We start from the raw sequence: 13,887 nt of genomic DNA, 5'->3' as shown, positions 1-13,887 counted from the left end.
AATTTCACGTTTCATGTAAAATACGTAACGTTTCTGCACTTCTTCGGTGTGTTCCTATCAGAGCGGTCAGAATACGCACATACTTTATGTGGTTGCGCCTCTCGGAATAGGTCCCCTTACTTTTTAACGAGTTTTGATTTTAACAGAAATGCCCCAAAATCAGCCCGGCATACCGCTAAAAGACCGCAATTCTCTCATTTCGGAATGAATTAAACCAGGTCAGAACACTGTCTCCTGTAGATAAGCGTATGACACCAGCCCCTCCCCTCTTAACCCAGAATATTAAGTGTTAAAGAGCGGAACGCGGGGCGAAGAGAATTTACATTTATAACGAACGTTTCGTTAATAAGGTAAAGGGCGACGAATTCGGACGCGCACACGCTTTAGAACGTTTCTGCGCAGATTTAACTCCAGCCTGCCGCAAATGGGTTATTTTGTAGCATGTATTTAACATCACCTGCCATTGTTGAAATTGCGCTTTTACCTAATTTTTTGACCCAGTGTCTTAGAAATACATGTGACCTATAACCTTGTCATATTTTGACCCCCTAGGAAGCTGGTTTTTATTCAATATGAGCGAAAAATTAACATTTCTCTCCCATTTACATGGCGCAAATTACCCATTCACCTGGAGATATTGTAAAAAGTAGCGTGGTGACACCCTTTTATTAAAAGTGTAAACTAAATGGTATTATGTCAGGAGTTTATTCGCCAAGTTTGGTCAAAATGACACCATTCAAAGCGACAGGAAGAAAGTTCGAAAATTATGTAGTGATATAATTTCGATATCGTCATTTTGTAATCGATACTTATGTTACTTATGTTAAAATTTCTTCACAAACATCATGAAAACTATACATTCGATAGATATGGATCTTAAGTCTTGGTATTTATTAAAATTAACTCATTTGCTGAGCGTTTTATAATTGCTTTCTTTAGTTTAAGTGAATTATATCATTTTTATTTATTTCTAACGACGCCATTTTAACGTCCGTTTCCATGGAAACAAGCGTGGTGACCCCCATTTTTTATTTCATTTTTGCACTTGCACAACTTCCAAGAATATTTGTGCAAAGTTTCAAGAAAATGACACCACAACTTAATTTTGACGTAATTCGTAGTACTTCACCTTAATATCGATCGCCATCAATGAGCTCTTGCCAAGGAAATCCACGGAACCATGAACTTTGCCAGCTTTCTGACCATGTCACAGTCGCATTTGGTTAGACCACAGGTGCTTGTTGCTTGGACAGTCGATCGAAGGCCGAACCTGGGTGGTATGAGAGAATCTCTCTCTACCCAGGTTAGGCCTTCAGCCTCACACTACAGCCTTCGATCGACTATTCAAGCAAAGCTGCAAGCACCTGTGGGTTAGACACTGGACGAACGCCCCGCTGACGTAGAAAAAAATCTACGCAGTCAGTCTAACAGCAAGGACTGTGGACATGTATGACAGATCGTAGGGAACGTAGTTGTACAAATTCAATATTATATATATATATATATATATATATATATATATATATATATATATATATATATATATATATATATATATATATATATCTTTTTATATATCCTATATATCTATCTATCTATCTATCTATCTATCTATCTATAAATATATATATATATATATATATATATATAACAAAACGACCACAGCAACAAAAGGAAAGGATATATATATATATATATATATATATATATATATATATATATATATATATATATATATATATATATATCCTTTCCTTTTGTTGCTGTGGTCGTTTTGTTCTGTTGTAGTTGTTGAACCTCAATTGTATTTAGATATCAAGATCCCAAAGAGATACGGTTTCAATAAAGGTTTTACTCAAAGTTATGTGCCCGAAGGGCGCCGCGCCTACAACTGCGACTGGATAATGCAGTTCGTGACTGTTAACCCTCCTCCCCCAACATTTTGCATTTCAAAAACATGGTGACCCTCCCCCATGGATCCACCGGCCCTCCCCAGGCTGAAATAACTGACCAGTCCCTAAGTGTAAGTCTGCGTACCGCCACTGAAGACCACAGGCACCATACACCACTGTATTGATAGCGCTTTTAGTGTAGTAGAAAGGGGAAGACAAGACACGCTCACCCCTCCGGAAAAGTTATTCGCCGTGAAAAAAAATCAAAGTCTTTAAAAGTGACCAAATAAACGACATCGCTCGATGGCTATAGTTCCCCTTTCTACTATACTGAAAGAGCTATTAACTACATGGTGCCTGTGCTGCAGACAAAACCGAACCTGTACGGTGTCAGAGCACAAGCGCCCTCCGTGGAGTAAATGAGGTCGCGATGACAAGGATACGCATACCGCGGCTGTCCATGTGAAGGTATATGTTCATAGTTCATAGGTAACTGCTGTTGCTCTGGGCTGGTCGAATGACGTAGACATCATCAAGGTTGGTTTCTTTTATATAAGAGAGATGATTTGATATTTTGATATATACAAATTTAGCAAATATTTGCATCACCATTACGCATCGACAACACAGTACATTTGTATTCCACAACGACACTGTTGTAACACATGATTTCTGCAGGGAGCGCAGACAGCCCAATTGTTGTTGTTTTCTTCAGACTTTTCTGGAATAATTTGTAAAAGTATCATCGCGTTTAGGAATGGGGATGAGGGGACAACAAGTCTAACCTCATCCCCCAGCGATTTAGCTCGGGCACCGTCCCCTGTGATCTATTCCGCTATTGGACTATACGTCCCATAGACGTATGTATATATCAGGCATATATACACAGGTCTATGGGACGCATAGTCCAAGAGCAGAATAGATCACAGGGGACTGTGGCCCGGGCGATATTTTGACAACAAGTCTAACCTCATCCCCCAGCTATTTAGCCTGGGCGATATATGTACAACCATGGAGCTCCTTTTTTATCTCCATGGTCCAACAAAGCAGCTATCGGCCTGGCCTGTAACACCCTCTAAAGCATTTGTTCTGTCATTGAAACGGCTATCCCTCTTTTTGTTTTTCATATTAAGCCATGACATCGCCACAGGTGACAAAGATCTCATGGGGCACCATGAAGATTGAGGGAGGTGCCGTCTACAAGGACTGCAAAGTCTGGCCTGGTGGAAGTCGTACTTGGGATTGGGGAGAGACAGGTACCCACCATAAGCCTGGAGTACAACCTTCTGATGTGAAGGAAATCTTGGAGAAGGGAATACAAATCATTGTGATCGGAAATGGCATGGACAAGGCTCTTGGAGTGCCAAGGGAGACTTTGGATTACATCAAAGGACAAAGTGTTGAGGCACTGGTCTTGGAAACTGAGAAAGCAGTTGAAAAGTACAATGCTTTAGTGAATGCTGGTGAAAAGAAAGTTGGGGGAATCTTCCACAGTACCTGTTGACAGTCTTTTACTCTAATAGGGCAAGAGAGAGTGGCGCTAGCTGAAGTTTTTGACAAACAAACAAACAAACAACAGCAAAATCCATAACTAGCCATTATTATAATAGGGCACTTTTAATTATAAGTCGTCATATTTGCTTTGAAAACATTATAAAATTGCTTCTGTGATGAGATAGTGTCCTGATTTACTGTTTTGGTTTATTTCTCTGCACTAGCAATCTGTCTCCTACACGACTTCAGTCAATAGGACTCATTGCTACATTGCCTGGATAGTCAATCAAAGGCTAAAGACCTGGAGTGTAAGGCTGAAGGCAGAACTTCAATAGCAGTATAAAGAAATGAAGGTTTGACAGCACAATGAATAAGCATGTAGTTTTAGTCTAAAACCAACAAAATAAAATATCCACCCTCAATCAAGTACAATTGAACATTCAGAAATACCTTCAAAAGTTCAAAACTTTACTCTAGTAACGTCATTCTAGTTCACATTGGCAGTCTGCCATTTTGGATCATTCAAGTGCAAAGGATTGTGGGAGTAAAAGTACACTTCCCAATGGCAAACTGGCAACGTGAATGCAAAGAATTGCCTGACAGTGAATTCTCGCCTAGATTTGGCATCAGTCAAATGCAGTTATCATAGTACAGATTTGAATTTTTTAAAGTATTTTTGACTATTACTGTTCAGTCACATCCTGACAGATCTGAAACAGACCTGTAAATACAGCTCTGAACTCTGCTGTTACAGAGCCTTACTCATACCTCGTAACACAAACTGGTTAGGGTCTGTTGATTTCTTACTGTACATGGGACAGAAAGGACTTTGGCTAGAACGGTGAAAACCATGGAGGAAATTTGTAGAGAGATTGCAAAACAATGGTAATACTATCAGGTAAACTAACTAATAATTAGGTAAAACCTAGATTTTCCATTCAGCGAGAAGATTTGATGAGAAACAGAGTCAAATTTGCAAAGAAACTATCAGATCATCTGAGTTTGTTGTATATATTACACATATTTCTGGATATGTATACTCTTCACTAATTGTATACTGTAGTGATACAAATATACCGTGTAAACTATCTGATGTTGTCCGGATAGTTCTCACCAACTTCCTATCAGGCTAAAATATCAAAGAACATGAACACATCATGTATGGTAATTACTATTAATGGTTTTGTATACATTTTAGTGAGTGTTAACACTACACATCGGCATTGTGTACAAAATACCAGTAGAGTGTGACACCATGTCAAGTATACTACTCTGGATTAAAAATTGCATTGACAAAGTACTTAAAGCCCCTGTAGCTGTAACTGTTGAAATTTGTTGACCTGAAAAAGGCATTCTATTTTCTCTTGTTTTCTTTAAGTTCTACAAATTTAAAGGGTGTAGTCTTCTACTACTGAAAAATTGGACAAGCAAATTTAAATTTTAAATGTTATTTTGATTTCCCGCCATATTACAAAGAAAACAAAGCATATAATGTCCCAGTGGAAAACATTTAGCACTGTGCATTACATTGGACTACTCTGTTGTTTCTGTGAAGATTCCAATGCACTATGCATGACGTACAGTATTTTTGCTTTTATTTGCATGAGGGCGCCATTTTACGTTTGGGCAAATGTTTATTATTTATCTTGCTCAAAATTGCACATGTAGTCTCAGTGGGCAGTTTATTCTACCTGTATAAACACCCCTCAATGAGTACATTTCCATTAACTTGTTTTAGTTTGGAAGTAAAATCACAAAAATAATGCTAAAAGATACAGCTATTGGGACTTTAATGTAACAGCTTAATTGTCTATGTTCAATTCAGAGCTGGTATTATCCCAAATATTTCAAAGGAACATGGAATCGCAATAACCTATATGTAACAGCTTTATTCATAATTTTTAGTCCCCACGGACACCGTCCGGGGGGACTTATAGGTTTGGTCATGTCCGTGCGTGTGTGCGTCCGTGTGGTGCGTGCGTGCGTCCGTCCGTCCGTTCACGCAGATATCTCAGAGATGCAAGAAGCGATTTCATTCAAACTTGGTACAAGGATTACTTCATATGTCATACAGATGCACGTCGATTTGTTTTGTGATACGATCCAATATGGCCGCCAGGCGGCCATTTTATTACGATTTTTTCATGTACAGAGCCATAACTCAGACATGTTTCAACCGATTTTATTCAAAGTTGGTACAAGGACATTGACCAATGTCATAGATATGCAAGTCATTTTGTTTTGTGATACGATCCAATATGGCCGCCAGGCGGCCATTTTATTACGATTTTTTCATGTACAGAGCCAGATCTCAGACATGTTGCAACCGATTTTATTCAAAGTTGGTACAAGGACATTGACCAATGTCATAGATATGCACGTCATTTTTTTTGGTGATACGATCCAATATGGCCGCCAGGCGGCCATTTTATTACGATTTTTTCATGTACAGAGCCATAACTCAGACATGTTTCAACCGATTTTATTCAAAGTTGGTACAAGGACATTGACCAATGTCATAGATATGCACATCAATTTGTTTTGTGATACAATCCAATATGGCCGCCAGGCGGCCATTTTATTACGATTTTTTCATGTACAGAGCCATAACTCAGACATGTTTCAACCGATTTTATCAAACGTTGGTACAAGGACATTGACCAATGTCATAGATATGCATGTCGATTTGTTTTGTGATACGATCCAATATGGCCGCCAGGCGGCCATTTTATTACAATATTTTCATATACAGTGCCATAACTCAGACATGTTTTAACCGATTTTATTCAAAGTTGGTACAAGGACATTGACCAATGTCATAGATATGCATGTCAATTTGTTTTGTGATACAATCCAATATGGCTGCTGTGTGGCCATTTTATTACGATTTTTTCATATGCAGAGGCATAACTCAGGCATATCTCAACCGATTTTATTCAAAGTTGGTACAAGGACATTGACCTATGTCTTACATATGTACGTCAATTTGTTATGTGATACGATCCAATATGGCTGCTAGGCAGCCATTTTATTACGATATTTTCATGTACAGAGCAATAACTCAGACATGTTTCAACGGATTTTATTCAAAGTTGGTACAAGGAGATTGACTAATGTCATACATATGCATGTCAATTTGTTATGTGATACGATCCAATATGGCTGCCTTGCGGCCATTTTATTACGATTTTTTCCTGTCGAGGGCCATAATACTCTAAGCATATCTTAACCGATTTTATTCAAAGTTGGTACAAGGACATAACCTTTGTCATACATATGTATGTCAATTTGTTTCTTGATATGATCCAATATGGCTGCATGGCAGCCATTTTGTTACAATTTTTTCGTGTCCTTAGCCAAAACTTGGGCATGTCTCAATTAATGAAGAGGACTCTATCCTCTTAGGACATGTAATCAAAGTACCCATTAACAAGTGGGGACTGTGTCATCAACGATGACTTGTTTCATGTACCACATGTTCAATGAAATTACGATCTCTAATTGTCTATTAAATTCCCCAAAAATGTTTAACCTACAAGTGTTGGTGAAACTTGGAAAGAAAAAAGATGAATTGTTTGGTTTGTTAGACTTCTAAGTGATGGAATTTTATTTGCTTATGACCTGTAACACCTGCTATGGAATGGAATTGAACAAGAATAGGGAAGGAAAATGGTGAAAGGCTGGAACAGGGAATGTTAAATCAAAGTACTTTGAGCTGATCCATAGTAGAAGTATAAGAATGAAACAAAGCTAGTGATGTTTGGACTTCATAATTAAAAATGGATGGAGAACATCCAATGATGAGGCACGCGGTAGATATATATGCCATGCAAGTAATGATATCAGACCTGTCAGAAAGTTACAAAATAGCAAATGGATGGAGAAAGTCCAATGAGGCACAAGGTAGATGTATATGCCATACAAGTAATGATATCAGACCTGTTAGAGAGTAACAAATACTGTTACTCTGAGCCCTACATTTTGTGCACATTCCGTGAACCAATTGGCAAAAACTGTTTCTGAAGACACAATTCGAACGTTATTTTTCAAGGAACCATAAAAACATGAGACAACTTGAACACAAAAGTATTGTAGCCTGCATTTTTCTCTGAAATGCTTGCAATGCTTTGGAAATTGGAGGCTTACTTTTATTTCTAGATAGTAATTTTGTTTATACAGTTCTCCTGAAACTTTCAGTAATGCAAATGTCTTTAGGGATTGGCTGTAGATATGTATGGAATTAACAGGACATAGTGAATGTTAAATTTGCATCATTTTTGTCAATTTGGCATATTGAGAAGTCATTTTTGATGTTGGTCACAGCCCAGAGAGATACTGCTGGATGAAGATTGGTTTGGCATTCATATTATTGTAATTCACATCGCTAACTTTGAACCCCCCTAAACTAATGATTACAATGCACATCGTATACATTGCTACACACACAGCCTTTGTCGGCAGAATTATGCTGAAAGGAGAATATGCTAATAGGTAACTCAATTTTGCAGTGTTTTATTACATCTTCTGATGATCAAGATTAAAAAAGTTTCATCTGTACCATTATTATATTGTGGAAAATATGTAACACAGACATCTGACTCAATTGTTTTTATGAATTGAAGGTACTTAAGACAAAACATGCAATGATACTCAAATCTTTCCCAGACTAGCTGAAGAAAAACAGATCAAATACACAAGCTGAATTATGTTATGATGTTGTATCTTTAAAACATATGGACTGAGGAAGAATGATGTTAGAGCTACATCACTCTACTTGAAATTGTTGACACGAAGTCAAAGGTCAAATTGGCAAAACATGACTGAGAACCTTGATCTTACTGGAAACTTATTTGTATTCGTTCATTTCAATTTAGGGAGCATAAAGATGTTCAGCAACTCAGATTGGAAGTTATTCCACAAAGGTCAGAGGAAACCTGGCCACAACTGTCAATTTTAGTGATTGGAAATATCAGTTTTGGCCAAGGTGAAACCCTTGAATACTCCGCATTTTAGTGCAAGCATGTCTCTTATATTGCAAAAAAGAAAATTGTTGGAAAACTGAGATAAAAAAATTAGACCAGATGTAGATCATAACAGCAATGTAACATGAAATATATTAATTTTTATGAGCACTTGCTTTGCAAAATGAACAATTGGGAACATGTTGGAACATAGAAATTAATTTAATCTTGACAGAATTAAGATCATTTATCAATCTGATGCAATGCAGCTGAAAAGTTAGTTGTCGATGTTCTTGAACAAGATAAAAAGTAAGGTTAACTTTTTGACTGGTTATTCTAGACCTGTGAAATGTTCTGAAGGGTAAGATTATACACTGTAAAGCACGTTTACTGTAAAATCACAGTCATTTGTCCTAATTTTTCGTATCTTTTTGTTATCAAACATGAATATAGTATATATGATCACCTATGACTTTCGGCAGTTTGACCCTCTCCGATATTGTGTTTTTGACTTGGGCATAAACCACTACGTCGGCGCCACCCTTGCATGATGGTGGGAAAGTCTACTCATTTTCATTTTTGAATAAAGTTTCAAGTTTAAAAAAAAGAGAGAGCTTAGAGATACACAACCAGTGCAAACAGACAGTTTTGAGTATGCGTAACAAGAAAAGTGAAAGACGAGAGCAATTTATATAGTCACTGTATAGTAAACAGAAAAGGTACATCTTTCAAGTCAACAGCCTTTCGCGATCGTGACAGAAGTTTGGTACACCAGGTGTTGCACCCCCGTACTTCACATATGGTGCACGTTTAGCCATGCGCAGTTAAAATGATACTGACTGTACACGTCACTGACGTACAAGTGATAACGCCGGTGCGGTACATACATGTACTGTATATCTATTTCAGTTTGAACAATCCAAACGTACACTTCGGCTCATATATGGTTCAGAAAGGCGGTGTAATATTTGGCGTTTCAGCTGTTACGTGTTTTTCTGTCGGTTTGTTGCTATGGTTATTTATTATTCAAGCAGACATTCCGGACACCATCGGAAACTCACGGTTGCCAGACCACGTCAACACCCACAGCAGAAGCCAATATGAGGACGACGATGCGCAAGCCAGGAGTGTTCGGTAAGCTGAATGTCAGTTGTACATATAGTGAGTGATACACAAGTTGAGATCTTCTGACAGATCGATCGATTCATTTTCGGGTGTTACAGAAAGTAACAAAGAAAACAAGAAACATAGTCATAATTGCAACAGTATATGCAGGCAAAAGAAAACTGAACTGACGCGTCACTTTTGGATTAACCGCGCGGGTCAGAGGTCAAAACTTGCATGCCGTGCCACGCACGCTGTCAATCGTACAATTTTTAGCCATCACTTTGATTTTCCGACAGGAACTTTAGCACTCGAAGAGTTATGACAGGAGAATAGTCGGAAATATGTAAATGTTAAAATAAACATGAAGAAGGTTCAATAATTAATGGAATAGATATACTTTAAATTTATTGACATTACCCGTAGACAGTTTCTATAGTATGGGTCAACATAGAAAACTACATGTAAAAATACATAGGGGCAGCAGAAATAAGGTGCTTTTATCATACTGTTGAATAAATCATTTTCACAAAGGACCTTGTATAGATGAAACATCAAGAAAACTCAGTAACTTCAACCGACTTGAACAAAATTACTTTGCCACTGTTTAAAATTTTTTATAGTTTGTCATGGAAGCTTAGATTAGAATGGCAAAATTCATGAACAGTTCGTGTACACCACAGGGGCTCACAAGTGGCTATTTAAGTCAATATTACAGCGTTTTTCTTTCTTTTTCAATGTTACAAATAAAGCTGAAGAGCACAACATTTGTGTAGCTGTCTTTTGTGTAGCTTGTATTGGCATGTATAGTGCGCCCTCAATGGGGAATGTGATCATATGTAAATACGACCTTTAGTTCCGTGACCTCTAGCCAATTCCTCTGCCTATGCCTTCTGGACACGTGTACAGACGTCGCCGTGTTTACTGTACTATAAGTACAGTAAGCATAGTGAGGGCAGGGCAGGAAGTAGGCATGGCTAGAGCCGGGCCTAGAGGTCACGGAACTAAAGGTCACATTTACGAGGACTAACTATACATGCCAATACACGCTACACAAAAGACAGCTACACAAGTGTTGTGCTTTTCAGTTGGATTATTTGTAACATTGAAAAGAAAGAAAAACGCTGTAATATTGACTTATGCGGCCCTGTGTGTACACTCTAAAATAGGAGACATTTGCTGAAGTCATGACCTTTTGTATTGGCCAATGGCAGAAGGGAATTTCTCATGAATATTTAAATTGTAAATGCGGAAGTGAACGTACGATTTTGCGGGAACGAACCCATTAGCAACTTTCGGCGGGTTTTTTAACCCCAGTTGACAGATATTCGGTGTCTTTCGAATGAAAATATCTCCAAAATGGTCTACACTTTAAAATGGCAGCTTTGGAGGGTGGTACGTGCGAGATTTTTCTCGTTACATCATTTTGAAGTTAGTCATTGAAATACGCAAATCGCCATCACACTTTCCCGCGATTTTAACGTTGACAGTCGACTCATTTTTGCGGGCGTTTTACGATCGTAGTTCTGGCTTACTTAGTTATTTCTTATATCATTCAAAGGGGCAGAAAACCAGCTTTCTAATGATGCCTAACACTTGGGTCCCACGGATAGGTGCGCAACGGTGCGCGGTTTTGAAAACGGGAAGCATTGTTGATCGCAGGTCGTGACTAGTATTGCAGCCGTATAGCCCTGCGTACAGGTCTGTTTTCCCGGCGTTATATCGAACCGTGGACGAAGACATGAAATGACTGGCCATCCGATGGTTACATCAATTGTGAGTCCTCAGCTGAAAACGTCTAGAAGACCATGTGAAAGTGTCTTCCGTCCATGGCATGAACTTTACGATGTTTAAGTTCCATGATTCTGTTGCTGCGACTCTGTTGTTTTCCTCGATAGGCGGAGTCGAGCAGTCGCGATATGCGCATGTGTCAGACCACAGACGTACGTCTCAACGTTGGCGGCGGTGTTCCGCATGACGTTATCGACACGGTGATTGGTTTATTTTAGTCACATGGGCGTTTATGGGATATATTTTGAACGTCTCCTATTTTAGAGTGTACACGAACTGGTGAATGACCAATCATAATCAGTACTGCATTTAAATTTTGTAATTTGAATTTTCTGTCTCCGTATGGTGCAGGGATGAAACTAACTCTCCAAAGGTGACATCGTATTCATGGGGAAACATTAAATTGGAAAACGGCTCCACTTATAAAGATTGCAAGGTGTGGCCGGGTGGCAGCATTGACTGGGACTGGGCAACGACAGGAACCCATCACTCACCAGGTGTACAAGTTGAAGATGTAAATGATATCATCGACAGTAGTGTTGATGTCTTGGTGATTGGAAATGGAATGCAAAGACAGCTTGGTGTTCCGGCAGACACATTAGATTATGTCACAGGCAAAAACATTGAAGTATTGGTCTTACAGACTGAAAAAGCCATTGAAAAATACAATGATTTGGTAGAAGAGGGAGAAAAAAGGGTTGGTGGCATTTTTCACAGTACCTGTTGAAAATGGAAGGTAGATGTCTTAATCCTTGGAGTATACCACAGACACTGCAATATGCTTGGCATCTGAACACTTTAACAAGACATTTGGTATAAATGCAGCATTGTAGGTGGGCACGGGAAAGGGATAATTTCATATCTTTGCAATGACAAGTCAACTCTACAAGATTTGTTTGGGATTTGTAATTTAATTTATTGGCATATTATTATGACAATTAACTTCATGGTTTTCCTATTGTACATTGTATTTCACTGTTAAAGTGTGACTTTAAATACAGTAAAAATTTAGTATGTTTTGATAAACTTGAAATGTGCATGTTGTGATGATTTCTAATAACAAGTATCTTTGTTACTGGATAAAATGAGGATAAAATAGAAGAAAGGTATGTGTGTATGTTTGTCATTGGCTAGATGTATGTCATTGGCTAGATGTATTTATGTATGCAAGCATGTCTTTCCACTGTAAGGCTACTGGTGCTGGTATCAGTATATGCTATATCATCTTAAAATTGGATGTGTACACATGTAGGCTCAACATTAGGTTTTTGTTCAATAATTTTCTTGTGAGTTACATAGGAAATAACATAACTTGATCATGATGATGGGCAATTTTCAAGCAACTTGGTTAATGGAAGGTGAAAAATTCATAGGAACCCAAAACTTGATACATCACTTCCATGATGACCACAATGATATTCAGGGATACTGAAATGGTCTCACACTTTTTGCTTAGGATGGCATTTGGTGCTCATACATCAGGGGCGCGTTCGATTAATACGATCATGATCATGATTGGCAAATCGTGATCGTGCGTTCGAATACGCCCAATAATAATCATGATTGACAATCACAACAATCATGCCCCAGGGCGTGATTGGTATGATTACATACAGAAATGGCAGTAATTTTGAAGTTTCAGAAAGTAAATTTGATTTTTAAAGCAACATTTGCCGGTTTAATCACTTCTCTTATATTAAAAATAAAATACCTTGATTTACAACGAAATTTGAAAAAAAAAAATTATTTGTTCAGAACACAGTGCAGCATAGTATGGCGCACTACCAAGTAGAGGAGTGCATACAGTAGGTACAATAAACTTTTCCAAATGACGGAGATTTGATGGAAACGTTTACTGATAAACTTTAATGATAGGAATACTGTATGTACGCTGCAGCTCTGCAAAAATGTGTCAACACTGAGGGTAGCTATGTCAACCGAAAACATGATTGTGATAGTCAGTTTTGTTTACAACCTCTATTTGAAAATGATGTCATATTATATCATAATCATGATCATGCAAATCAAATGCAGCCTGGTTCATGAAATGGAAGCCTGCCTTTTTTTTTTTTATAATTTTTTTTTTTTGGGGGGGGGGGGGGGAGGGGGACTGTTCCCGGAGGTACTGCAATACCGGGTCAATCCGTGGCCAGGACGGAGCAAGCCCCCACTCCATGGCCCAATTCCAAAAATCAGTTTAAAATTGAGCTGCTCGGTGAGCAGCGTATCAGATATTAAGCTGATAAGAACAAATACTACACATGATCTCAGCCAAAAGGCCTATCATCTAGTTATTTCAAAGCCTGCCCTCTATCATCTGGTTATTTCACCATAAATTAACTGTATTTAGCTGTATATTCCTGATGCTCTCGCAAAAGAAAGCTTTATCATTTACATGTACTTGGCAGTCTCTGAAAATCAAACGTTTAAACATTGGCAATTTAATTTTACATACTTGGAAGTCGTCAAGTGAACTGTCATCACCCATGGTATTCTTTTTCCTTGAGCTTCATAAATGACCCTTGAATGATGTCAAAACTTGCACTCTGATATCATTCTCTTCAAGTCTTTCTGCTGTAGATTCTCTGGAAAGGTGTGATTTTTATTGCTGGGACAAACTATAGGGATGGGCAATATTCCTCACA

The 13,887-nt window shown here is 38.2% G+C and overlaps 2 protein-coding genes and 1 non-coding gene across 3 annotated transcripts; 2 read left to right on the top strand and 1 right to left on the bottom strand.

The window, feature by feature from the left end:
- The first annotated feature begins 2,290 nt into the window (after positions 1 to 2,290).
- LOC139130764 (mth938 domain-containing protein-like) lies at positions 2,291 to 4,094 on the top strand. Its single transcript, XM_070696555.1, has 2 exons — positions 2,291 to 2,429; positions 3,026 to 4,094. The coding sequence occupies exon 2, from the start codon at positions 3,028 to 3,030 to the stop codon at positions 3,394 to 3,396; it is 369 nt and encodes a 122-aa protein (XP_070552656.1). The 5' UTR covers positions 2,291 to 2,429; positions 3,026 to 3,027; the 3' UTR covers positions 3,397 to 4,094.
- A 5,091-nt stretch (positions 4,095 to 9,185) lies between these two features.
- On the top strand, positions 9,186 to 12,268 carry LOC139130762 (mth938 domain-containing protein-like). The gene is made up of 2 exons (XM_070696553.1): positions 9,186 to 9,481; positions 11,594 to 12,268. The coding sequence occupies exons 1-2, from the start codon at positions 9,291 to 9,293 to the stop codon at positions 11,967 to 11,969; spliced, it is 567 nt and encodes a 188-aa protein (XP_070552654.1). The 5' UTR covers positions 9,186 to 9,290; the 3' UTR covers positions 11,970 to 12,268.
- A 1,074-nt stretch (positions 12,269 to 13,342) lies between these two features.
- LOC139132327 (U2 spliceosomal RNA) lies at positions 13,343 to 13,533 on the bottom strand. The gene has a single exon (XR_011552260.1). It is a non-coding gene; the product is annotated as a U2 spliceosomal RNA (small nuclear RNA).
- Between the last annotated feature and the right edge of the window lie 354 nt (positions 13,534 to 13,887).

The sequence above is a fragment of the Ptychodera flava genome, chromosome 4 (genome assembly GCF_041260155.1).
Source record: "Ptychodera flava strain L36383 chromosome 4, AS_Pfla_20210202, whole genome shotgun sequence".
Classification (NCBI taxonomy): Eukaryota; Metazoa; Hemichordata; class Enteropneusta; family Ptychoderidae; genus Ptychodera; species Ptychodera flava.
Note: the sequence above shows the minus strand (reverse complement) of the source record. Positions and strands in the feature narration are given on the sequence as shown.

Coding starts and splice junctions, on each gene's coding strand:
- LOC139130762 (XM_070696553.1), top strand. CDS start 9,291: ATGGTTCAGAAAGGCGGTGTAATATTTGGCGTTTCAGCTGTTACGTGT. Junction 9,482..11,593: donor GCGCAAGCCAGGAGTGTTCG/GTAAGCTGAATG, acceptor CGTATGGTGCAG/GGATGAAACTAACTCTCCAA.
- LOC139130764 (XM_070696555.1), top strand. CDS start 3,028: ATGACATCGCCACAGGTGACAAAGATCTCATGGGGCACCATGAAGATT.